This window comes from Rhinoderma darwinii, chromosome 4, assembly GCF_050947455.1.
Source record: "Rhinoderma darwinii isolate aRhiDar2 chromosome 4, aRhiDar2.hap1, whole genome shotgun sequence".
NCBI lineage: Eukaryota > Metazoa > Chordata > Amphibia > Anura > Rhinodermatidae > Rhinoderma > Rhinoderma darwinii.
Genome location: NC_134690.1, coordinates 81,302,125 through 81,330,069, shown reverse-complemented (window position 1 = coordinate 81,330,069; position 27,945 = coordinate 81,302,125). Strand labels below are relative to the sequence as shown.

General features: G+C 41.6%; 1 protein-coding gene across 1 annotated transcript in view; it reads left to right on the top strand.

Annotated features, from left to right (window-relative positions):
- Window positions 1-934: 934 nt before the first annotated feature.
- The window catches only part of SLC19A3 (solute carrier family 19 member 3), a 33,369-nt gene continuing 6,358 nt past the window's right edge, over window positions 935-27,945 (top strand). The window contains exons 1-3 of the mRNA XM_075863923.1: window positions 935-1,153; window positions 3,492-4,272; window positions 8,513-8,705. Of these exons, the coding sequence (XP_075720038.1) occupies window positions 1,004-1,153; window positions 3,492-4,272; window positions 8,513-8,705 (1,124 nt within the window). The 5' untranslated portion in view covers window positions 935-1,003. The remainder of the gene's footprint in view (window positions 1,154-3,491; window positions 4,273-8,512; window positions 8,706-27,945) is intronic.

Sequence of the window (27,945 nt, the reverse complement as noted above, 5' to 3'; positions counted from 1 at the left end):
CAATAGTTTCTGGCAATGAGGTGTTTGGTACCCAGGATGCCTGGATGACCAGATAGTGCGGAGTCATGATTTTCCCTAAGTACCCTTAGCCGGTATTGCAGGGGAACAAACAGCTTGTCCTCAGGAAGGTTCCCAGGAGCTGAACCTTGATCAGCTGCAATTTCAGAGACTAAATCAGAATCAATAGAAGAAATGATTATACCGGGAGACAAAATACAAGCAGGATCTTCCTCCGAAGGAGGGCTGGCCATGAAGCTACGCGACAGTGCATCGGCCTTAATATTTTTAGACCCAGCCCTATAGGTAACCAAAAAGTTGAATCTGGTAAAAAATAGCGCCCATCGAGCTTGTCTCGGGTTTAGCCTCCGGGCAGATTCTAGGAAAACCAGATTCTTGTGGTCGGTAAGGACCGTTACCTGGTGTCTAGCCCCCTCCAGGAAGTGGCGCCACTCTTCAAATGCCCATTTAATGGCTAAGAGTTCGCGGTTGCCAATATCATAGTTACTCTCAGTGGGCGAAAACTTCCTGGAGAAGTAGGCACAGGGGCGGAGATGGGTGAGGGACCTGGTACCCTGGGACAAGACAGCCTCCAAAAGAGGAACTACAGACTGCTGGAAGAGGTCACTTTCCCTCAGATAATTTATATTAAAAAGTTTCAAGTATTGACGTGTGCTACTGATGCCAAAAAACAATAGGTGAAGTCGTCTTTATTCCTAGTTTGTTGCCTAGCGGATTACTGTTTCTTGAATGACACTTTTCCTGTTATGAATTTTTTGCAGAATGGCAATTTTATGTTAGCTTTGCCATAGGAAACAATTATGTAACTTTATAAGGAGATTTTTTAACACTTTGTAATCCTAACTCCATTGTGTATCACTGCTCCTCCCATGTAATCCATAACAATGTACTTTAACCTCCTCTCCAGCAGAGTACAGATTACTGACTCCGGAGTGTGGAAAGAGTTGAAGATTTAACTCAGTTGTGTCTCGAGATTCAGTCTGATATGGGATTATGTACTAAGAGAGATAATGATAACTGGACATACCCCACTGTTCTCCTCTGCATATATGGATTTTTTACCTACATGAGACCTTCAGAGCCTTTCCTCACCCCGTATCTGACTGGACCTGTACACAATCTCACGATTGAGCAGGTAAGTGAAGAAGTTAATTTGTTGCTAACAAGTTGTTCATTAGGTCTGCCAGATATTTTTATTTTTTTGGCTTAAGTCCCATAAAGCAAACAAAACAATTGCAAGAATAGATAACTACCATGCTGAAGCACACGGGCAAATCTCCAAATTGGGCACGTTCATGTTATTATTCCATTCACTAAAGCCCAACACTTATCGTACACCTCATCTGCTTCAGAACCTCTTTTTTTAGATAAGCTTCTTGTCCACCATAGATTGATCAATATGAAAATCCCTCATCCTGCACCATATGAAGTGTATTATGCTGTTCTGCAGCAGCTGGGGCACAGAATTGCATAATAAATGCTGGAGATGCTGAAGAACCCTATCACCATCAGTGGTTGGCACAGGTGAAGGAAGAGATGAGCAGCGCCTATGTAATACCACTGATCTCTATAGAATCGTCAGGTCCTGACATTAGATTGTGATGTTTATACAAATCTTATTAATAGACACGTTGATAGAAAATGTATATAGTTAATGGGGTTTTCCCATCTGATAAAGTGATGGCATATCGCCATCACCAGCACTTCCTCAATTGCATAACCTAGAATAAGTAAAGTGACATGGATGTCCTCCTTCTGCACTTATGTAAATCTCCGTCAAGTATAACAAGTTTCTAAAGTTACACTTGGCCCAATTAGAAAACAGATGATTATGAAGGAACATTCATTCTTTCCTCCGCATTATCGTCACAATGCATTCTTTCTGATGTGCAGCTCGGCAGATTCAGTGGAAGTTACTTATTACAAGTTATAAACCTTACTCTCAGTCTAGGAAATTCTTTGTTTAACAGATTATTAAGTAGTAAATGTTAAATAACTCCAAAGATAAAGGACCATATACAGGGAACACAGTCAGGTGCACTTAGTAAGCAATATTGCCTAATAGTTCACACATTGCTGAAATAGCAAAATGTTTTATGCATTTACTGGCGGTATTATGTGTTGGGTGACAAATGTTATATATCTGTTGTTTAACCACTTCATGATCCGACATCTTTGGGCCTTAAAGTGTCTCTCCAATTCTAATCTTCCGCCCGATCTGATATGGAAAATGCTAGGTGGTACAGTTGTCAAGGCAACCATATGATGCCCAGAGAGAATTGTGCATGGGCTCCATTCTAATTAATACCGCCCCCGTGTGCACTAACTTCTCTACACGCTTAATTGAATTGGAGGGACACTTTAAACACGAAGACCATGTTCCCATTAGGTTTGAGTCTTCTGTCAGACATATACTTTAGGAGGCTTTCCCGACATATACCTCCAATGGAAGGCTGCAACATTTGCCACGGTATGCCGATCTACAATAGTCTCCCATGTTAAAGACAACATATACCTGCCAGTATATGTTTTTGCAGGATACATCTGTAAAGAAAAGCGTAGTCGACTATGCTTTTCTATACAGTTTTAAAAAAAGTTATAATGATGTAAACCCACTCAACGGAAAGCCAATAGGACACCATTTTGGCATTCATTGGGTTAATGGAGCCCTATAGATATGTTTGGCGTATGCGCCAGGAGTTTTCTTGGCACAAGCGCTGAACGTAGGGCTCAAACATTATGGGAACAGAGCCTAACCCCAATATTCTTAGCCCTAATGCACACAGCTGATCGGAGGGGATCTCAGGGGTCATACCTCCACCGATCAAATATTTATAGTCTATCCTAAAAATAGGCCATCAATATTTCCATCTTAGGAACGTCCTTGAATCTTCATTAAACCATAGGGAATCTCTGGAAAAGGACACGGATAATTATGTTCCCTAACAGCATAATTGACCCTAACAAATATTACTTATTACTCAGTGCAGAAAAAAAAAAGCAAAAAAATGATCTGTTTCCTATGCATTTGCATGTTTAATTTTATTTTTACACCTAATACATCCAATGTATCAATTTATTGGTGCATAATTTTTACCCTCTGGAAACGCTGTACTGGGTCCTGGATCTAAATTGGAGAAGGACTTTATTTTATATACAGTATACATATTATATATACATGGAGACACATAGGTCTGCATAGGAGCTATAGACACAAACCGGTATGTTAACTATTTGCAAAGTTTCTTCATTTTTTTATTTTAGATGCGTTAGAGCCATAAAAATGGTTGCAAAGGTGGACATAACCGTTAACTTTACATATAATATTAACAATATGAGTCAGTATAGTTATTCATATAGTTATGGCTTGTGGCGTGTGTCTTGTCCTGCCCTTGCCCGTTTCTTTTTTTCTCTTTACTGACACTTTTATATAACTGCTATAAGTATATGTTCTTTATTTACTTATCTCACAGGTAACCAACATTGTGTTCCCAGTATGGACATACAGCTACTTGGTAATATTGTTTCCAGTATTCCTGCTCACAGACTATTTAAGGTACAAACCAGTCATAATCCTGCAGGGCCTGAGTTACATAATCTCATGGGTCCTCTTGCTCTTTGCCCGTGGAGTTCCTGCCATGCAAGGCCTGGAATTTGTATATGGCATGGTCACTGCCACCGAAGTGGCTTATTTTTCATACATCTACAGTGTGGTTGATACAGAACATTACCAGAAGGTCACCAGCTATTGCCGCAGCATAACATTGGTGGGATTTACTGTTGCCTCTGTATTGGGGCAGCTTCTGGTCTCCCTAGCTGGAATATCTTACTACTACCTCAATGTAATCACTTTGGCAAGTGTCTCAATAGCTTTTGTGTCCTCCTTGGTGCTCCCCATGCCAAGAAAGAGTATGTTTTTCCACAAAAAAATGATAGGAGACTCTGTTGGAGAGTCTTCCAAAGATCCAAAAGTTACCAGTAATAACCCAGAAGTGCTTTGTACGGAATCGGAGACAGAGGCCTCAAAGAAAAATCCCAGCCCAAACTTCTGTAAAGTTCTCTGGCTCCTGTGTAAAGACATAAAAGAATGCTACTCTTCAACGCAGCTCCTATACTGGTCTTTGTGGTGGGCACTTGCTACCGCTGGATACAACCAAGTGATAAATTATGTGCAGGTTCTCTGGGAACATGTGGAACCTGCCCAGAACTCCACTATCTACAATGGAGGAGTTGAAGCTGTCGCCACATTTCTGGGTGAGTGGATTGGATTTGTTATACAGTTTAAAGAAATTAATTATTTATTCTTAATGCTATTTTTAAAGTGCATAAGGGGTTATGCAGGATTCAATACCACCTTATATAAATCTAGTCATGATCGCTTTGTAAATTAGTTAAATTATTCTATTCACTTGCAGCATAAAAAATTTGCACAGATTTAAAGGGGTTGTCCACTTTTTATTTTTTCTATTAACTTATTTATAGAATAGGAAATCATACAGATTTCTAATATACACGTATTTAAAATTCTGCTCACATACCTTTCTTATATCAGTGCTATTGTCTCTGTCTAAAAATAAAAAAATGGTATAGCCCACAAATGAGTCCATAGAAATGCACCCTCTGTTTTTTTTTATATAAATTAATTTTATTAACAACATGACAACATTTCACAGAGACAGACAGCCATTTTATAAATCATCTAGAGCAGAGGTCTCAAACCCCTGAAGCTGTCATCTGCGGCAGGCTGACAGAGGGAGAGAAGATGACTATGTGCTGTGTAAATGAATGGAGTGAAATGTATGATGCCGATTGGTCACTGATTGGTCGCTGATTGGTCAGCGTCATACACTTCTCTTCACAACGCCCACTTGGTCAAAAAATAAAACACGCCCAGTTGTCCATTAAGAAGTCATTAGCATAAATCTAAAATAGGTCATAACTCCGTCAAAAATTATCATTTTTCTTAATAAAAAACACTGCTGTAATCTACATTACAGCGCCGATCACATCATGTACAATAAAGGGCACTTAGAATCTGGTGACAGAACCTCTTTAAAGTAAAGATTAGTCTCACGCTTCTTTCAACATAGAGATGTGTGCCAGATCATTTGGATCAATAAATGAAAGAATAAGCATACTTATTTTGTGTTATTATTCAAATCGGGCTCTATGTATCTATTTTTATGTCATAGATGAGGATCTGGTCACATTTTAGGTTAAATTTATGCATAAATTCACAAGGGTTCAAAAACAATCTAGCAGCATTATACAGTTGAAATAAAAAGTAAGTGAACCCGAGAGGGTTAAGGTCAGGACTGAATTAGCGATTCCAAAACACAAATCTTCTTTTTCAACCATTCTTTAGTTGGTATACTTGAGGGCTTTGGGTTACTGTCTTGTTGCATCACTCAAGGTCTCTTCATCTTGAGATCATGGACAGCTGCCCTTACATTTTCCTGTAAAATGTTTGGATACACCATTGAATTCATAGTTCCATCAATGATCACAAGGCATCCAGTCCCTGAGGCAGCAGAACCGCCCCAAACCACGATGCTCCCTCCACCCTGCTTCACAGTTGGGATGAGGTTTTGGTATTTGTTGAGCAGCGTTCTTATTCCTCTAAACCTAGGGTTGTGTATTTGTGATAAAAAGTTCCACTATGTCTCATCTGTCCATAGATCATTTTCACAGAAGCATTGTGGAAAACCCAGATGGTCTTGAACAAACTTGAGATGGGATGCCATTTTTTTTTTTTTTTTTCAGCAACGGCTTTCTTTATAGTTTTCTTCCATGAACACCATTCTTGTTCAGTGTTTTTTAGTTTGTAGTTTGTGGAGTCTTCAGCAGGTCTTTTGGTGTTACCCTTGGGTTCTCTCTCACCTCTTTTAGCATTGCCCATGGTACTCTTGGAGCGAGTTCCAAAGGGATCACTTACTTGTTCTTGCAACTGTATGGATTGTATCATGAGTAGACATGTAAGACCTGAGGAAACAAAGGCACAACAGCCTACAATTATTAGAAAGAATACATTATATAATCGTGTCCAATGAGAAAATATTTATCATCATAACATAAAGGACTAAAGAACAAGAATCAGTCTTATGGCTCATATGCTCCAAATTCTCCATCCTCTGGATTCGTCTAGTTAGTTAAGGCTCATACTGCATTAAGATTGAAATAACACAATGTGTAAAGTTCCTCGGTCTCCAAAAACATTAGTTCCTAAAGTAAAATGGAGACACATCTGGTTATTGTTACAGAATATTCGCAGCAAGAGATCATACAAAACTGAAAAATGCTAAATCCCAAAAATTCCAGTTGTGGGCTGAGAAGAAAAAAATAAGACTGCTCCATGGGTGCCGAAACATTACTCCAAGCAGGAAATATACGAATTCCCACGTAACCATAATATTATATACGTACAACAAACTTGGGTCTTTATTATGCCAATAATAAGTTCATCCATCTTTTCAATCAAAACATATCAGGAACTTTTTTGTTTCAATTACATTTCCACTGCCAGCAAAAATAGCAAACCAAAGTTTAAACATTTTGGACATCTAAAATGTAATAGTTCAGATTACAGTGTCCAAGCATAGATTTTTGTCTAGTATTTTTAAGTAACAGGCTTCTTTTAAAGGGGTTCTCTGCTTTGGACAATCCCTACTTGTTAGAAAGGTCCCTTGACAATAAGTTGATCACAAACTGTCCCACTGCTGGAAACCTCAGCGATCTGTAATCTGTGGGCAGTAAGTGTTTACTTTGCCTGCAGTGCCACCACAGTTCTAAATGCCTTAATTTATGGCAAGAGCTTCAATGATTTTTATGGGAAAAGAAACACGAAAGCTGACCAGTTTATTTACTAATGGTGAACATACAATAATTGTATACGGAGCTATTATCTAATATAGTGTTATTGTCCAAAACACTACAAATCTATAAAAAAAACGTTATCAATATTTAAATGGTGAGCTGTTAGGAAACAGGTGAGAAACAAGCCATTGTTGGGCACCAGTGCATGAGATGACATCACAAGGGTGAAGACATCATTATGAGCAAAGTCAGTGATATTGCCTGACATGTCCCCTTTAAGGCCCAAATGGCTGGTGATGTCAGAGGCGGAGTGTAGTAGGCAGTGATATCACAAGGGATACTGATACTATAAATTGATCGCAGGAACTCTTCACAGGTGTCAGACAGTCACAGTGGCTGCATCTGGGAGCATGGGTGGCACATGCTGGTCCCATGTAGGACACCAGTGCATGTGGTTATATCAGTGTGAATGATGTCCCAGAGGTGGTGATGTCATAATGGGCACAATGATGGGTCCCCTTTAAAAAGAACTTGTCACTAGATTTTCGGGCACTAAACAAACAGCATGTCACCTAAACATGCCCTGCTCAAAACTGTCAATTTTAGCATTTTCTCTACAAAGAAGTTATAAAACAGCGTTCCCTGAATGTAAATTACCAGAGAATATAAATTACCAGAGATGAGTCTTGAGAGAAGTCCAGATGTACTGGCTTTATCTGAGGACTGAGCATGTGCAAGGAAGCCTTTGGACTTATCTCAAGATTCTGCTCTAAGAATTTACATACAGCGCACGCTGTATTATACCTTCTTTTTTTTAAGACCAAATGCTAAAGGATAGTTTCAAGAGGAGTATGTTTATTCCAGTATAATGACATGCTGGTGGTACCCTTTAAGGCCTTAGAACAGGTAATGAAGTTTCGGGTGTGGATGTCCTATAAATTGATTGCTAGAACTGCTGCACCAAGGAGTGGACGAGGCCAGTGGTGTGTCCCTTACAAAGTTCTATATCAGGTGAAGTAGTGTGACATCGTGGTATGCAACGTCACTGCGTTGGTGACATAATCGGGAGCGAGTACTCTCAGGGATATGGGTTGATGAGTCCTCGGTAGGTTACCAGTCTATGCAATGTCATCAGAGGGGTGATGATGTCAAAATGGGCAATGTCAGTGAGATTGCCTAACATGTCCTCTTTAAGACCCTAGAACGGGTGGTGACGTCAAATAAGGGGGCATGGTGGGTAATAAGGTCACTAAGGTTGCTAGCCATATTAAAAGAGGGCTGGGACTAGCTGCCAGACGACAGCCACATTGGCTGCATTTAGAATCAGGAGTGGCACATGCCGGAAGGTTGGCTGGTTCCCTCTATGGCTACATAGTAGGTGATGAATTCTCAAGGGCGATTACTTCTGATGATGGGAGAGCAGTGTTTGTCAAGGACATTCTTATGTTTACATTGTATAATGCTTTCAAATTTTTAAGAACTGGTCGTTTTGTGAGTGTGGCTAAACAAGTACGGAGGGCACTGCTATATTGCTGTATATATGAAGAAAATATAAATTATATTAGTACAGTATAATGTATGACAATGATGTGTAAATGATCGGAGTTATTCAGGACCCAGTTAGTCTATTGCCTTTGTATGATGTTTGTTTGAACTTTGATATAACATTGTCCCCCATCAGGCGCTCTCTCTTCTTTATCTGTTGGCTATGTGAAAGTGAATTGGGAGTTGACTGGAGAATTAGCACTTGCCATCTTCTCAGCGGTCAATGCTGGGAGCCTGTTTCTCATGGACTATAGCATTAATATCTGGATGTGCTACGCTGGTTACCTGATATTCAAATCCTCCTATATGCTTCTCATCACTATTGCCACGTAAGTATAAACTTTCTTCCTTTTCAAATGTGGAAACCAAAAGAAGATAGTTATGGTTACAATTCTAGCAGTAGAGCACAACTTTTTTCTAAATGGCGCATATTTGTTGTAGAATTTTGCCTTCATTTTCCAACCCTTGCAATGCAAATGTCACGAGCTGTGGGTGTGTGGACCCACTGGATCGCACCGCCGTAGCGGGATGGCAACTGGCCAAACTACAGTGTACCAAGTTAATATATATATAGTCCAAGCATAAGGGTACCTGTGATAGTCCAGACAGTAGCAACGGCAGGCACAGATGGGATCTTGACAGCAGGTGATGCAGATGAGACAGATGACACCAGACGTGGTGTAACACAGAAAACGTGGCCGATGGCAGAACTCAACTCCAATACTATAGCGGGCACAGGAACAACTACAACACTGGATACAGGTAGCAGGGCACGGGAACTGGATAACACTAAGGGACCATTTTCAAGACTAACAGAGGAATATGAAAACGCTCAGGCAGGGAGTGAAAGGGCAGGGCCCCTTTTATAGTCCAGAGTGATTAGGGCTAATTTGTGATATTATTCATGTGCGTACACTGGCCCTTTAAGACTGGGCACGAGCATGCACGCACACCCTACGGGACACACCCGAGTGGAGCAGAAGTGAGTGCTGGCGTCTCCTAGGAAGGAGATTGACGGCCAGCACTCAGAGATCCATGGCCGCGGACGCCGAGGGGTGAGTAGGAATAGCTGTTCGCGGCTGTGAAAGCTACAGCAAAACAGTATAAGAGTGCATTGAAGGTATTTAGCCTGTACGGTGTGAACACCACCTATTCCTAGGAAAGCCGAACAAAGCCGAAGGGGCAAAGGGGGAATTAATAAGCTTTTCTATGCCAGTTTTCTGGTGTAGAAAAGTCGCAAACAGCACAAAAGTCGCAATTTTCACAGCACTTTCTGAAAATGTATCATAATTACGATAAATTATGATGCAAATCTACACCAGCTCATAACTGGCGCAGATTTCCCTTTCTGGTTCACAATCAGCCAGAGATGCACCTAATTTATTAAGAGGCGTGCGATCCCTGATAAATTAGAAGTATTTTACTCCAACTTTCTTTATAATAAGAGTGTTGTATGAAACGCCCCCCCCCCCCCCCCCATAGTACTAAGCTGAATGCTTGTGCCCCTTTTTTCTACCGATCGGTAGTGGGCTCAGCAGCTAGACCCTCCCTAATCAAAACATCTGAAGTGTCACTTTGACATCTCAGACATTTTATGAAACAATAATTACCTTTTGATAAATGCAGTAATAATTTAATAGATTTTGTTGTGTTTACTCATGTTCCCTTTTACTAACATGAAACTTTTGGGGGGATTTATAAATAGTGTCATAAAATGGATAATTTTATGTGATGGCGCAAATTGCATCAAATTTACCAAAATGGTGCACGTGGCATGATAAATTTGGCATAACTTGCTAGACATGTTAAAATCTTATCTTTAGCACACGTCGTGACTGGCGTACTATACATACAGTATTTTTTGCCAATTAAATTCTACAACTCTTAGCCACACCCCTTTTTTCTAGGTACATTGTCAAATGAGGTATAAAAAGTGTCTAATACACATAATGAATTTAGTGCATGGCCTCTTTTTGGTACAATTTCAACTAGAATTCGGCATTAATCTATCAATAAATCTGATAATAGAAATTTCACGCTAAGTCTCAGAGTTCAGAAGTGGCAAAATTGTTGCAGTTATTCAACCTCTACCCACACAAAACAGGAAAAAAAATCAGCATGCTTATAAATAATGTACATTTTCAGAGGATTTTACCCTTGCACTCTGCAGCAAACTCCACTGTGGATTTTCACTAAATCCACAGAAGAAAAATCTGCCTAATACTTTTTCATGTGATTCACTTAAAGACCAATTTTTTTTAAAACTGTGGTAACACCAGAGTACATAACCCCTCGCTACTTTACTAATTTACCCTGGTTTTATTATTGGAATGTTTTGTGATTTCAAGACATTCATCCAAACTAACACCTTGTGTTAAGGTCTGTAGTAGATTTGTGTCTGAAACGATCATGGAAGATGGTGCTAATAGGAAGAGTAGTCAAGTAACAGTCCAGGTTCGGTACACAGATAAGCGGCAACAGGTTGTAGAGAGGCAACAAGGAACAAGACTATAGGCAGAATATGAATGAATGAAATGAGGAAGTACAAATTTCAGGCCTGTATAGGAAGTCAAAAGGGTTAGACTAATCAGGCAAAAATCAAGAGAAGCTAGACAACAGATTCAGCAGTGGCGCTGTCCGACATCTCAGATGACTCAATGAGAAGAGCTATTGCCTGGGTCACATGAGTCTCTGAGTTCAAATCCTGACAGTACTCCCCTTATTCCAGGATGTCCTAGGGGCTGTTTTGTTAGGATATCTCTGATGAAATTCTTTTGTAAGCCAAAGAGCATGAACATTTTCTTCTGGTTCCCAAGAATTCTCCTCAGAGCCGTACCCCTTCCACTGGATCAAGTATTGCAGCTTATTCCAATAGATTCTGGAGTCCAAGATCTTTTTAACAATATGTTCTTCTTCAGCTTGCACATTCACAGGTGGTGGAGGAGGCAAAATACAGCCTTGACAATGATTTTCCGGGAATGGCTCATAAAGAGAGCAACGAAAAACAGGATGAATCTTCATAGTCTCTGGAACTTTTAAGCAAATAGTGACTTCACTAATTTGAGCAGAAATTGTAAATGGCTCGATATATTTCTGGCACAATTTTGGAGAAGGAATTTTCAGTTTTAATTTTTTGTGGAAACCCACACTTTGTCCCCTACGTGAAAAACAGGAGCTGCTTTCTGGTGTTTATCAGCAGCCTGTTTAAATTGTTTTTGAACATTGTGCAAACTCTCAACAATCTTTTCTTTAACCTTTTGTTGTCAAGTGTTCAATCACTGCTGGAAGAAAGGTTACAATTGGTAAATCAGGAACGTCGACTGAGTGAATCCCTGTATGTGCGTAGAAAGGACTTTGCATGTAATAACTACAAGCATAGTTCAACAATCTCAGATGTGGGTAAGTAATCCAACCAGTCATCCTGAAGAGAACTAATGAAGCATCGAAGGTACTGTTCAAGAGTTTGATTAGTTCTTTCAGTCTGTCCATTTGATTGGGGATGAAAGTCAGAAGACAACAAATTTACTCTTATCCCAAGAGCAGAGCAAGCACTTTTCAAGAATTTGGTAGTGAAAAGTACCCTCATTCAGAGACCACGTTATCTGGAGTTGCATGTAATTTGAATGCTTCCCGAATCATTAGTTCAGCAGTTTTTGGTCCGCGGTGGGTATTCCTTTGATTGGAATATGTGCCATCTTTGTGAAATGGTCTAAGATAACTAGGAAAAGCAATGAAAAAAAAAATGCCCAAATAATGTCAAATAATCACATTTCTGATAATGAAAGTGAAACATTTAAAGGCAAGTTAAAGTGTATGTTCACAAATGCCAGAGGTCTAGCAAACAAAATGGGGGAGATGGAGGAGAAAATATAGATATAGTTGGTGTTGCTGAAACATGGCTAGACTCTTCTCATGACTGGGCTGTAAATCTACAGGGTTTTACACTGTTTCGGAAAGACAGGACAAATAGGAAAGGTGGTGGTGTATGTCTGTATGTGAGAAATGAAATGAAGGCGAGTGTGAAAGAGACATTAGAGGGTGAAGATTGTGAGGAGGTTGAAACCTTGTGGGTGGAACTAGAAAGGGAGGTAAACACTGAAAAAATTACTTTTGGTGTAATCTATAGACCCCCCAATATAACTGAGGAGATGGAAGTTCAGCTATATAAACAGATGGAGCGGGCTGTACAGGCGGGTACTGTAGTGATAATGGGAGATTTTGATTACCGGGATATTAATTGGTGTCATGGTTAAACTGCAAAGGGGAGACAATTCCTCAACCTGTTGCAGGAAAATTTTATGGGCCAGTTTGTGGAAGACCCGACTAGAGGTGAAGCACTGTTGGATCTGGTCATTTCTAATAATGCAGATCTTGTTGGGAACGTTAATGTTCGTGAAAACCTCGGTAACAGTGATCATAATATAGTTATATTTTACATATACTGTAAAAAACAAACACAGGTTGGGAGGGCAAAAACACTTAATTTTAACCCCTTCCCGCTCCTTGACGTACTATTACGGCATGGCAGCTGTATCGTTCGCACTCCATGCCGTAATAGTACGTCTCGGGAGTAACGGCCGTTTCGGCCGTCCTCCCGACACATACAGGAGCTGTGACGCTGCTGTCTTGTTCAGCAGCTGTCACAGCTCCTACAGCGGGGACCGATCGCTGTGTCCCCGCTGATTAACCCCTTAAAAGCCGCGTTCTATAGAGATCGCGGCTTTTTAGGGGTTAAGCTGCCATCGCCGGCCTGCTACGCGATAGCGGCCGGCGATGGTGACTATGGCAACCGGACACCAAACAATGGCGTCCGGCTATGCCATAGACGGAAGCCTAGTGGGTCCTGACAACGTCAGGACCCACTATGCTTGCTGTCAGTGAGTAGCTGACAGTTCTAATACACTGCACTACGCATGTAGTGCAGTGTATTAGAATAGCGATCAGGGCCTCCTGCCCTCATGTCCCCTAGTGGGACAAAGTAATAAAGTTAAAAAAAAGTTAAAAAAAGATGTGTAAAAATAAGAAAATAAAAGATTTAAAAGTAATAAAAGTAAAAATCCCCCCTTTTCCCTTATCAGTCCTTTATTATTAATAAAAATATATAAACAAACAAATAAACTATACATAATTGGTATCGCCGCGTCCGTAACGGCCTGAACTACAAAATTATTTCATTATTTATCCCGCACGGTGAACGCCGTAAAATAAAATAATAATAAACCGAACCACAATCACAATTCTTTGGTCACTTCACCTCCCAAAAAATGGAATAAAAAGAGATCAAAAAGTCACATGTACCTAAAAATGGTGCTGATCGAAACTAAAGTTCGTTACGCAAAAAATAAGTCCTCGCACGGCTTTATTGATTAAAAAATAAAAAAGTTCTGCCTCTTAGAATAAGGTAACACAAAAAGTGAATGATTGTTTACAAAACGTATTTTATTGTGCAAACGCCATAAGACATAAAAAAAAAACTATAAACATCTGGTATCGCCGTAATCGTATCGCCACGCAGAATAAAGTGAATAAGTCATTTATAGCGCACGGTGAACGCTGTAAAAAAAAACGAAAAAAAAAACAATAGTACAATTCCTGTTTTTTAGTCACCACGCCAACTAAAAATAGAATAAAAACTGATCAAAAAGCCGCATGCACCCCAAGAAAACTGCAATGGATTCCTCAAGGGGTCTAGTTTCCAAATTGGGGTCACTTTTGGGGGGTTCCCAATGTTTTGGCACCACAAGACCTCTTCAAACCGGACATGGTGCCTAATAAAAAAGAGGCTTCAAAATCCACTAGGTGCTCCTTTGCTTCGGAGGCCGGCGCTTCCGTCCATTACCGCCCGAGGGCCACATGTGGGATATTTCTCAAAACTGCAGAATCTGGGCAATACGTATTAAGTTGCGTTTCTCTGATAAATCCTTTTGTGTTATAAAAAAAATGGTATAAAGAGGATTTTCTGACAAAAAAAAAAGTAAATTTCACCTCTACTTTGCTCTAAATTTTTGTGTAACACCTAAAGGGTTCATAAACTTTCTACATGCTGTTGTGAATACTTTGAGGGGTCTAGTTTCTAAAATGGGGTATTTGATAGGGGTTTCTAATATATGGGCCCCTCAAAGCAACTTCAGAACTGAACTGGAACCTAAAAAAATAAATAAATGAGGCAATACTTCGCTTCTTACATTATACTGATAATGAGCCGTGCCCACCCCGAGATGACCCCAGTTTTGACCGTTTGTATAAACGGAGACCCCTATTAGACCGTTCCAGTGCCCGGTTTTCCCAAGCATACACCCCCGAGAAGTGTATTTCTATTGATGAGTCCCTGGTACATTTTAAAGGGAGGGTTCAATTCCGCGAGTACCTGCCAGGTAAGAGGGTAAGGTATGGCGTGAAGATGTATAAGCTGTGAGAGTGCATAAGGGTATACCTACAGGTTTAGGATATATGAAGGAAAGGCCACCCCCAAACCAGACTGCATCCTGGACTACAATAGGTACATGGGAGGGATGGACTTGTAAGATCAAGCCCTGAAGCCCTACAGCGCCATGCGGTGTGGTATAAGAAGCTGGCCGGGCACATCATACAGATGGCATTGTACAATGCAGGTGATTATCAAGAACCTAATCTTTAGGGACCAAGAAGGGGGGGGCACCCAGTACTTCTGGAAGCGAGCCCACACGCATCGTACCAGGGCAACACTTTCCAGGAGAAGTTCCCCAAACTGGCAAGAAGGGAAAAAGTCAAAAGAGGTGCAAAGTCTGCTATAAGAGGGGGATAAGGAAGGACACAATATATCAATGTGACACGTGTCCCGAATAACCAGAGCTCTGTATGAAAGTGTTTTAAAATTTATCATACATCCCTTGGTTTATAATTTACCCCAATTTGACTTACCCTGATGCACTCCACACAGCTTATCCCCCCTCGTCTTTCCCCTCTGGGCCCTGCTGTGTGTCCAGGCAGCTGATAACAGCCACATGTAGGGTATTGCCATACCCGGGAGAACCCACATTACAGTTTATGGGGTGTATGTCTCCGGTCAAAATGCTCACTACACCTCTAGATGAATGCCTTAAGGGTGTAGTTTTTAAAACGGGGTCACTTCTTGCGGGTTTCAACTGTACTGGTACCTCAGGGGCTTCTGCATACATGACTTCGCACTAGAAAATCCCCAGTAGGCCAAATGGTGGTCCTTTCCTTCTGAGCCCTCCCATGGGCCCAAACGGCAGTTTATCACCACAAATGGGGTATTGCCGCACTCAGGACAAATTGGGCAACAAAATGGAGTATTTTATTTCTTGTGAAAATAAGAATTTTTGAGCTAAAATTACATATTATTGGAAAAAATATATATTTTTTTAATTCCCAGCCCAATTCAAATAAGTTCTGTGAAGAAACTATGGAGTCTAAATGGTCACATTACCCATAAATGAATTCCTTGAGGGGTGTAGTTTCCAAAATGGGGTCACTTCTGGTGGGTTTCCATTGCTTTGATACCTCTGGGGCTCTGCAAATGCGACATGGCACCCGAAAACCAATCCAGCAAAATCTGTACTCCAAAGAACACACAGCGCTCCTTCCCTTCTGAGGCCTCCCATGGGCCCAAACGGCAGTTTATTGCCACAAATGGGGTATTGATGCACTCAGGAGAAATTGGGCAACAAAATTGAGTATTTTGTTCCCTGTGAAAATAAGAAATTTTGATCACAAATGACATTTTATTGGAAAAAATGAATTTTTTTTCATTTCAGAGCCCAATTCAAATACGTGCTGTGAAAAAACTGTGCGGTCAAAATGGTAACAACAACCCTAAATGAATTCCTTGAGGGGTGTAGTTTCCAAAATGGGGTCACTATTGGGGGATTCCTACTGTTTTGACACCTCAACACCTCTTCAAACCTGGCATGCTGCCTAAAATATATTCTAATAAAAAAGAGGACTCAAAATGCACTAGGTGCTTCCTTGCTTCTAGGGCTTGTGTTTTAGTCCACGAGCACAGTAGGGCCACATGTGGGACATTTCTAAAAACTGCAGAATCTGGACAATACATATTTAGTACTGTTTCTCTGGTAAAACCTTCTCTGTTACAGAAAAAAAAATGAATAAAATTGAAATTCAGCAAGAAAAATGAAATTTGCAAATTTCACCTCCACTTTGCTTTAATTCCTGTGAAATGCCTGAAGGGTTAAAAAACTTTCTAACTGCTGTTTTGAATACTTTGAGGGGTCTAGTTTTTAAAATGGGGTGTTTTATCAGGGTTTCTAATACATAGGCCCCACAAAGCCACTTCAGAACTCAAGAGGTACCTTAAAAAAAAGGCTTTTGAAATTTTCTTAAAAATATGAGAAATTGCTGTTTATGTTCTAAGCCTTGTAACGTCCAAGAAAAATAAAAGAATGTTCAAAAAACGATGCCAATCTAAAGTAGACATATGGGAAATGTGAACTAGTAACTATTTTGTGTGGTATAACCGTCTGTTTTACAATCAGATGCATTTAAATTCTGAAAAATGCAATTTTTTCAAAATTTTCTCTACATTTTGCAATTTTTCACCAATAAACACTGAATATATCGACCAAATTTTACCACGAACATGAAGCCCAATGTGTCACGAGAAAACAATCTCAGAATCGCTTGGGTAGGTTTAAGCATTCCGACGTTATTACCACATAAAGTGAAATATGTCAGATTTGAAAAATGAGCTCTGAGCCTTAAGGCCAAAACTAGGCTGCATCCTTTAGGGGTTAAAGAAGCCAATTTCCCCAGGATGAGGGCTGCAATTCAAGATATAGATCGGGAAGAACTAATGTTAAATAATGGTACAAATTATAAATGGGAGATTTTCAAATCTACTTTGGGTAATTATAGTGCAAGATTTATTCCTATAGGTAACAAGTATAAACGACTAAAATGAAACCCCACATGGCTTACACCTTCTGTAAAAAGGGCAATACATGACAAAAGAAGGGCATTTGAAAAATACAAATCTGAGGGTACAGCTGTAGCCTTTGTAAATTATAAAGAGCTTAATAAAATTTGGAAAAAGGTAATAATATCAGCAAAAATACAAAATGAAAGGCGTGTGGCCAAGGATAGTAAAACAAATCCCAAAAAATTCTTCAAGTATATAAATGCAAAAAAGCCAAGGTACATGTAGGAGCCCTAGATAATGGTAATGGGGAGTTGGTCACAGGGGATCAAGAGAAGACAGAGTTACTAAATGGGTTCTTCAGCTCTGTATATACAACAGAAGAAAGAGCAGCTGATGTAGCCGGTGCCAGTGCTGTTAATATATCAGTTGATATACTGAATTGGATGAATGTAGAGATGGTCCAAGCTAAGTTAAACAAAATAAATGTACACAAGGCGCCGGGACCAGATGGGTTACACCCTAGAGTTCCTAAAGAGCTTAGTTCAGTTATTTCTGTCCCCCTCTTTATAATATTTAGAGATTGGTATAGTGCCAAGGGACTGACGCAGGGCAAATGTAGTGCCTATTTTCAAAAAGGGCTCTAGGTCTTCCCCGGGTAATTATAGACCAGTAAGCTTAACATCCATTGTGGGAAAAATGTTTGAGGGGCTATTGAGGGACTATATACAGAATTATGTGACAAAAAATTGTATTATAAGTGACAGCCAGCATGGTTTTACTAAGGACAGAAACTGTCAAACCAATTTGTTTTTATGAAGAGGTGAGCAGAAGCCTAGACAGAGGGGCCGATGTGGATATAGTGATTTTGGACTTTGAAAAGGCATTTGACACTGTCCCTCATAGACGTCTAATGGGTAAATTAAGGACTATATGTTTAGAAAGTATAGTTTGTAATTGGATTGAGAATTGGCTCAAGGACCGTATCCAGAGAGTTGTGGTCAATGATTCTTACTCTGAATGGTCCCCGGTTATAAGTGGTGTACCCCAGGGTTCAGTGCTGGGACCACTATTATTCAACTTATTTATTAATGATATAGAGGATGGGATTAATAGCACTATTTCTATTTTTGCAGATGACACCAAGCTATGTAGTAATGTTCAGTCTATGGAAGATGTTCGTGAATTGCAAGCTGATTTGGACACACTAAGTGTTTGGGCATCCACTTGGCAAATTAAGTTTAATGTAGATAAATGTAAAGTTATGCACCTGGGTACCAAAATCTGCATGCATCATATGTCCTAGGGGGGGCTGCACTGGGGGAGTGACTTGTTGAGAAGGATCTGGGTGTACTTGTAAATCATAAACTAAATAACAGCATGCAGTGTCAATCAGCTGCTTCAAAGGCCAGCAGGATATTGTTGTGTATTAAAAGAGGCATGGACTCGCGGGACAGGGATGTAATATTGCCACTTTACAAAGCATTAGTGAGGCCTCATCTAGAATATGCAGTTCAGTTCTGGGCTCCAGTTCATAGAAAGGATGCCCTGGAGTTATAAAAAATACAAAGAAGAGCAAATAAGCTAATAAGGGGCATGGAGAATCTAAGTTATGAGGAAAGATTAAAAGTACTAAACCTATTTAGCCTTGAAAAGAGACGACTAAGGGGGGGCATGATTAACTTATATAAATATATGAATGGTACATACAAAAAATATGGTGAAATCCTGTTCCATGTAAAACCCCCTCAAAAAACAAGGGGCGCTCCCTCCGTCTGGAAAAAAAAAGGTTCAACCTGCAGAGGCGACAAGCCTTCTTTACTGTGAGAACTGTGAATCTATGGAATAGCCTACCGCAGGAGCTGGTCACAGCAGGGACAGTAGATGGCCTTAAAAAGGCTTATATAATTTCCTAGAACAAAAAAATATAAGCTCTTATGTGTAGAAATTTTTTCACTTCCCTTTTTCCATTCCTTGGTTGAACTTGATGGACATGTGACTTTTTTCAACCGTACGAACTATGTAACTATGTTTATTTGTTTGGAAGGAGGTGGTTCAACCACAACATCCATAAAAACTGAGCCCCAAGGGGAGATGAAATGGGGAGTAGCTGTAGCAAAGCTAAAAGGCGTAGAGCATGGCGTTTTACTTTGACACAAACCTCACGTGAAGGAACATATTTTTGGATATCCTTCTTAAAGCTTGGACACCAGAAGGAACGGGAAAGAGAGTCTTTTTAATGCCTAAATGTCCAGCTAGCTTGAATTCATGGACAAATTGTAGACCATCAAGCCATGCTGTTTCTGGCACATACAAAAAATGATGTCACATCCAGAATACAACTTTAAAGAAGAGAGTGACATTACTTAGGGGACGACTAAAGCAAAAAGTAATTTTCTCTTTCTTTTTTAAACAATGTTTTAATTAAATTTTCAAATAAACAGTGTCGATACAAGTAAATGCAATTTAGCGTCTCTTTCAATACATATCATAACTGCATTGCACATAGAAAACAAGGGTGCTTATCACACAAGTGAAGATATAGCATAATAGTAACAGATGGCGTTGAACTGGTGGGCAGAAAGCCCAGTAATAAAGAGAGCCAAGAAAAAAAGGAACGATGACAGACCGGGAGGGGGAGGGGCGGTTATTGTAAAGTAGTGGGCCACTAGGTAAAATGCACTCAGTCTAAGGGGGGTATGTATAGCTAGGTGAATCTGGCAGTGGAAATACCGACCTCTCAGGGTTGGGAAAAATGGTGAGGCCTCTCAAGTAGAGTATGTGTAGGTTAAACAGGGGTCCCGTATCTTCAGTTAGCTTCTTAATAATCATGTATTATTGCATTCTGATCCTAAGCTTAGAAAAGCGGAGGGTGAATTGTTTAAAAATAAAAATAAGACGTGGATTAACCTCAGCTTAGCACGAGAGATCCCCTCAATATCTTTATTAAAAAGGGTTTCCCAAGGGCATTTGGCCAAGACGTGGCCCATAACAGTGTGGATAAAATGGTAGATCTTAGACCAAAACTTAGCTCCTTTGGTGCAGGTCCACCAGGTATGAAGAACATCACGAGTAGAAGTACAGCCCCTAAAACAGGTGGGAGGATAGCCAGATACAGCATTGGTTATAGGGTTAAGTACGAGATACCACCTCATCAGCACTTTATAGGAAGTTTCTAGCATAAGCAGGTTGAGGGAATTCTTGGCAGTAAACTCCCAGATCTGTTGCAATTGCTTATTTGTGAGTTGGGACCCCAAGTCTGCCTCTCATTTAGCCACATATATGAGGGTGGTGCAGTAAGTAATTTTCATATACATCCTTAAGTAGAGTCAAGAACTGACGTAACTGTCCGTCGTTGCGGGAGGTTACTTCCCGCACAAGCACGTATAGTTACTGAGTTATTCCCGATGCACACTGTCGGCGACAGTGTGCACCGGGAACCGGGAGGGCAGCTGTCGCTGATTTCAGCGAATTAACCCCTTAAATTCGGCGATCGGGTGCAATCGCCGAATTTTAGGGGTTTCTAGCATATCGGCAGACCCCCGTCCGAAATCGCGGGGTCTGCCGATAGTTACTATGGCAAACGGAAGCCAAACAATGCAATGGACGGAAGCCCATCAGGACCAACCTTCGGCTGGTCCTGATAGGCTTCCTGTCAGAGTGACAGAAAGTCACTGTGCCGTTCCCGATGCACACTCTCGGCGACAGTGTGCATCGGGAACTTCGAGATCAGCTGTCCCCGACAGCTGACACTCTCCAGTGTTGCCGATCAGCGGCTCATCTCCGCTGATTTCGGCAATTAACCCGTTACATGCGGGGCTCGATTGCGATCTCCGCATGTAGCGGGTTTGTAGCGCATCAGCAGCCCCCATGCAATCGTGGGAGCTTCTGATGCTTGTGATGGCACCCGGGGGCCAGACAACGGCCCCCAGGTCTGCCATGTATGTCAGCCTATGAGGATCAGCCTCTGCTGATCCTCGTAGACCAACTGTCAGAGTGACTGTGACGTCACACTGACAGTTGGAATACATTACACTACCTAGGTAGTGTAATGTATTCTAGCAGCGATCAGAGCTGCAGGTCAAAAAAAAAAAGTGTAAAAAGTAAATAAACAAAAATATAAAGTGTAAAAAGTAAAAAAAAGTTAATAAAAATGTTTTATAAAAGTGTAAAAATAAAAGGTTTTGTTTTCCTATAATAAGTCATTTATTATAGGGAAAAAATGAAAACGTTAAAAAAAAGTGCACATATTTGGTATCGTCGCGTTCGTAACGGCCCAAACTATGAAACTATAATGTTCATTTTTCCGCACGGAGAACGCAGCAAACAAAATAAACGGGAAACTGTCAGCACCGCTATTATTAGGTCACCACCCCTCCCAAGATATAGAATAAAAAGTGATCAAAAAGTCGCATTTACCCCAAAATGGTACCAATAAAAACTACAACCCGTCACGCAAAAAAACAAGACCTCCCACAGCTTTTTTGACGAAAAATAAAAAAGTTACGGCTCAGAATAGCGTGTCTCAGAAAATAAATAATTTTATAGAATCTTTATTTTATTGTGCAAACGCTGCAAAACGTAAAAAAAACTATACACATATCGTATCGGCGTAATCGTACCGACCGGCAGAATAAATTAAAACGTAATTTATTGCGCACGGTGAATGCTGTAATAAATAAAGAATTTAAAGCGCCAAAATTGCTGTTTTTTAGTCACCTTAGCTCTAAAAAAAGATCCTGAGGGGCCAAAATGCTCACTATACCCCTAGAAAAATTCCTAGAGGGGTGTAGATTCCAAAATAGGGTGACTTTTGGGGGGTTTCCACTGTTTTGGTCCCTCCGGGGCGTTGCAAACCCGACATGGCACTGAAAACCAATCCAGCAAAATCTGCGCTCCAAAATCCAAAAGGCGCTCCCTCCCTCCTGAGCCTTGCTGTGGGTCCAAACATCAGTTTACGACCACATATGCGGTATTGCCGTAATCGGGAGAAATTGCTTTACAAATGTTGGGCGGCTTTTTCTCCTTTATTCCTTGTAAAAATGAAAAAATTCTATGTTTACACAGAAAAATAGGTGATTTTCTTCTTCACAGACTAATTCCAGTAAATTCTAAAAAAAAACTGTGGGGTCAAAATGCTAACTATACCCCTAGAAAAATGCCTTGAGGGGTGTAGTTTCCAAAATGGGGTCACTTTTTGGGGGTTTCAACTGTTTAGGTACCACAAGACCTCCTCAAACCTGACAAGGTGCCTAAAATATATTCCTAAAAAAAGGAGGCTCCAAAATCCACTAGGCGCTCCTTTGCTTCTGAGGCCTGTGTTTCAGTCCATTAGGACACTAGGGCCACATGTTGGATATTTCTAAAATCTGCAGAATCTGGGCAATAAATATTGAGTTGTGTTTCTCTGGTAAAACCTTCTGTGTTACAGATTTTTTTTTTATTACAAATGAATTTCGGCAAAAAAAATGAAATTTGTAAATTTCACCTCTACTTAATTCCTGTGAAACGCCTAAAGGGTTAAAATATTTTCTGAATGTGGTTTTGAATACTTTGAGGGGGGCAGTTTTCAAAATGGGGTGATTTATGGGGACTTTCTAATATATAAGGCCCTCAAAGCCACTTCAGAACTGAACTGGTCCCTGAAAAAATAGCAAAAATGTTATTGAAAATATGAGAAATATGAGAAATTTCTGCTAAAGTTGCTACTAAAGTTCTCAGCCTCGTAACGTCCTAGAAAAATAAAAGTACGTGAAAAAAAATGATGCAAACATAAAGTAGACATATGGGGGATGTTAACTAGTAACTATTTTGTGTGGTATTACTATCTGTTTCACAAGCAAATAAATTTTTCACAAATAAATATTGAATTTATCGACCAAATTTTTTCACTATCATAAAGTACAATATGTCACGAGAAAACAATCTCAGAATCGCTTGGATAGGTAAAAGCGTTCCGGAGTTATTACCACATAAAGTGACACATGTCAGATTTGAAAAAATCATCTGTGTCCACAAGGCCAAAACAGGCTGTGTCCTAAAGGGGTTAAATAAGTAGCCCCAACAAAGTCCTTTATCAGATAAAATGTTGCTTTCACACTTTTCTTTCTGTGTGGACTCAGAGAACATCCTGGATAAAGTGCCTACTTGTTTTGATCCAGGTCAATAGTTAATCACAAAATTCACTTCGCCATTCAATTCCGCACCCTGGCAGGAGGGCTGTCCTGAAACGATGAGTCTCTAGTGGCTACATTCTGGCAGGAACTGTCGTCTGAGATCAAGGACAGATTGGCTGCTCGTGATCTGCCATCCACCCTGAACTCCCTCATTTTGCTTGCCACCTGGGTTGATATGAGGCAGGATACCAGGAGAGTCGTCGGGAGAGTAGACTCCCGAGGCTGGCCTCCACTTTCCAGCAGCTTCCGTTACCCTTACCAGATGGTCCACCCGAAGAGCCTAAGCAAGTAAACCGGATTAAATTATCCATACAGGAGAAACAACGCAGACGCACTTCGGGACTTTGTCTTTATTGCGGTCTCGGAGGCCATGTCGTGCGTCTGTGCCCTCAGAAGCGAAAAAATCCCAACGCCTAGGATTGGTTGGGGAGACAACTGCGCTGGATAGAGACTTTTCCTCGAAACTCTCCATACTCGTGACTATTAAGTCCGGGGAGAAGAACCACCGGGTCTCTGCCTACCTTGACTCTGGGTCGGCAGCCAGTTTTATCCACAAGTATCTAGTGGATCTCGTCCAATTGCCTATGACCTCTCTGGAGAGGCCATTGATCGTCACCTCGGTGAATGGACTACCTCTGCCAGACCCGATTATAGCCATGATAAAAAAACGCTGAGGCTCCAGGTAGGGTAGGAGCTCTTCATACCGAACTCATCTCATTTCTTGTTCTACCCAAGGCGGTCAATCCTGTACTACTGGGTCTGCCCTGGCTGCGACTACATGCCGCAGTTCTGGACTGGAATTCCAGAGATGTTCTCCAGTGGGGTCTCAAGTACCTTGACCGCTGCCTCGGGCAGATCCATCCGGTCCCGCCTCCTCGTCCTCAGTCCTTGACAGGATTGCCTTCTCATTATGCCATGTTTCAGATGTCTTCAGCAAGAAGGAGGTGGAGACGCTGCCTCCACACCGGGCATATGACTGTCCTATCAAGCTGATTACTGATGCCTCTCTTCCGCGTGGTAGGGTATACCCTCTCTCCTTGCCAGAAACTCAGTCCATGTCCGCCTACATTAAGGCGTATCTGGAGAGAGGTTTCATACGGAAGTCCTCCTCCCCGGCAGGAGCCAGGTTCTTCTTTGTCAAGAAAAAGGACAGTTCTCTGCGACCCTGTATCGACTATCGGGGTCTCAATCAGATCACGGTCAAGAATAGATATCCGCCGCCATTGATTTCTGAACTTTTTGACCACATACGTGGAGCTAAAATTTTTTCCAAACTAGAACTTTGTGTGGCTTACAACCTAATTCGAATTCACCAAGGTGACGCGTGGAAGACGGCATTCAACACTCGAGACGGGCACTATGAATTTCTGGTGATGCCCTTCGGCCTATGTAACGCCCCCGCGGTCTTCCAAGAATTCGTCAATGATATCTTCCGGGATCTCCTCTATGTTTGTGTTGTGGTCTATCTTGATGATATCTTAGTTTTCTCTCCATATCCGTTGACTCATCAGAAACATGTCCGCTAAGTTCTGCTGCAATTGAGGGAGAATCGCCTGTATGCCAAGTTGAAGAAGTGGATGTTTGAGAGGAGCTCTCTACCCTTCCTGGGCTACATAATCTCGGACCAGGGTCTTAAAATGGATTCGGAGAAAGTGAAGGCCGTACTGGAATGGCCACGCCCTCAAGACTTAAAGAGGCTCTGTCACCACATTATAAGTGCCCTATCTCCTACATAAGGAGATCGGCGCTATAATGGGGGTGACAGTAATGCTTTTTATTTAAAAAAACGATCTATTTTTACTACTTTATTAGCGATTTTAGATTTATGCTAATGAGTTTCTTAATGCCCAAGTGGGCGTGTTTTACTGTAGACCAAGTGGGCGTTGTACAGGGGAGTGTATGACGCTGACCAATCAGCGTCAATCACTCCTCTCCATTCATGTCCTCAGCACATAGGGATCCTTTTAGATCAGTACGTGCTGTCTTATACTAACACATTAACAATATCTTAGTGTTTAGACAGTGAATAGACATTCCACGGGATGTCTATTCACAATCTCTACACTTCGTTACTGTTTCTGTGGTACTTACAGCAGAGCAAGCGTAATCTCGCGAGATTACGCTGTAAATGACAGATTACAACGAGATTACAATTTGCTCTGCTGTAACTACCACAGAAACAGTAATGAAGTGCAGGGATTGTTAATAGACATCCCGTGGAATGTCTATTCACTGTCTAAACACTTCAGTATCGTTAATGTGTTAGTATAAGACAGCACATAGTGATCTAAAAGGATCCCTATGCGCTGCCTAAATGAATGGAGAGGAGTGCATGACGCTGATTGGTCAGCGTCACACACTCCTCTGTACAACGCCCACTTGGTCTAAAGTAACAACACGCCCACTTGGGCATTAAGACACTCATTAGCATAAATCTAAAATCGCTAATAAAGTGGTGAAAATAGATAGTTTTTTTAAAATAAAAAGCACTGCTGTCACCTACATTATAGCGCCGATCTCCTTATATAGGAGATAGGGCACTTATAATGTGGTGACAGAGCCTCTTTAAGTTCCATACAGCGTTATCTGGGATTCGCCAGTTTTTACCGACAATTCATCCCAGACTTCTCTTCACTGACATCTCCCATCTCTACCCTCACCAAAAAGGGCATGAACGCCAAGGTGTGGACTAAAGAGGGGGAATCCGCATTTCATAGCCTAAAGAGTGCCTTCATGTCAGCCTCTACCCTCCATCATCCTGATGTATCTAGACAGTTTTCGTTGGAGGTGGACGCCTCCTCTGTCGGTGCTGGTGCACTCCGGTTCCAACGAGGTCCCAAGGGCAAGGCAAAGGTATGTGGCTAAAACTCTAGACAATTCTCTTCTGCAGAACGCAACTTCTCGATTGGATAACGGGAGTTACTGGCCGTCAAATTGGCCCTGGAGGAGTGGAGACATCTACTAGAGGGCGCAGTTCATCCCATCCTGATTTTCACGTACCACAAGAATCTCACCTATCTCCAGACGGCCCAACGGCTGAACCCTCGTCAGGCCAGGTGGTCGCTGTTCTTTGGCAGGTTCCAGTTTGAGCGCCATTATCGCCTGGCCGACAAGAATATGAGGGCCGATGCCTTGTCCAGGTCACTCGAAACGGAGGACACCATGGAATCTCCACAGAATATTATTGATCTGTCTTGTATTGTCTCTGTCAACCCCCTGCAAGTTAGTTACATTCCTCCGGGGAGGACCTTTGTGCGCCTGGCTAACAGAGGGAGAATCCTCCGCTGGGGAAACTGCTCTAGACTGGCAGGTCACGCGGGCACCCGTAAGACCTGATACCTGATTGCCCCTCATTTCTGGTGACCCACGCTGCCAAAAGACATCATGGACTTTGCTTCTTCCTGCTTGGTGTGTGCAGCTAGGTCGCTCACTCCAAACCTGCTGGCTTGCTCCAACCGTTGCCTGTGCCTGATGCTCCCTGGCAGCATATAGCAAAAGACTTTGTTACGGATCTGCCGCCCTCTTTGGGATGCAGTACTGTTTGGGAGGTGGTGGACCGATTCTCGAAGATGGCCCACTTCGTTCCGCTGGCCAACCTCTTCATCCAACACATCTTCCGCATGCATAACTTATCGCGGAATATTGTGCCTGATCGGGGGGTCCAGTTCACCTCTAGGTTCTGGAGAGTCCTCTGTAAACTCCTTAATGTAAAATTGGACTTTTCCTCAGCCTACCATCCTCAGTCCAAAGGTCAAGTCGAGAGGATCAATCAGGTCATGGAGAACTACCTACGCCACTTCATATCCAAGCAGCATGATGACTGGGTGCAGCTTCTACCGTGGGCCGAGTTCTCGTACAATAATCATACTAGCGAGTCCACAAGAGCCACATCGTTCTTCATTGTCTACAGCCAACACCCACTAATTCCTCTCCCGGTATTCGTTATGTCCGAGGTACCAGCAGCTGATTCTGCTTTTAGGAACTTCCTGCAGATCTGGCAGTAGACTCGATCCTCCATTCGCTGGCGGTCGACTGCATGAAATGGGAGGCAGACACAAGGAGAAGAGAACCTCCTCAATTTCTCCAAAGCAACAAGGTCTGGCTGTCCTACAGGAATATCCACCTGAGAGTGCCATCATACAAGTTTGCTCCCAGGTTCCTCGGACCCTTCGATATCCTACAGCAGATTAATCCTGTCTCCTACAAGCTTCGGCTGCCTCCTACCCTCAAGATTCCTAACTCCTTCCATGTCTCCCTCCTGAAGCAGGTGGTCCTGAACCACTATACCAAAATTCCTAGCCCTGCAGTGGCCTCCAGCGGTCCTTCAGATACCTTCGAGGTTAAGGAGATCTTGGACACTAAGAAAGTAGGAGGAAGAACTTTTTATTTGGTGGATTGGAAGGGGTTTGGTCCTGAAGAGAGGTCCTGGGAGCCAGAGGAGAACCTCAATGCTCCTACCCTACTGAAGAAGTTTCTCTCCAGTTCTTGCCCTAAGAGGAGGGGGCGTAAGAGGGGGGA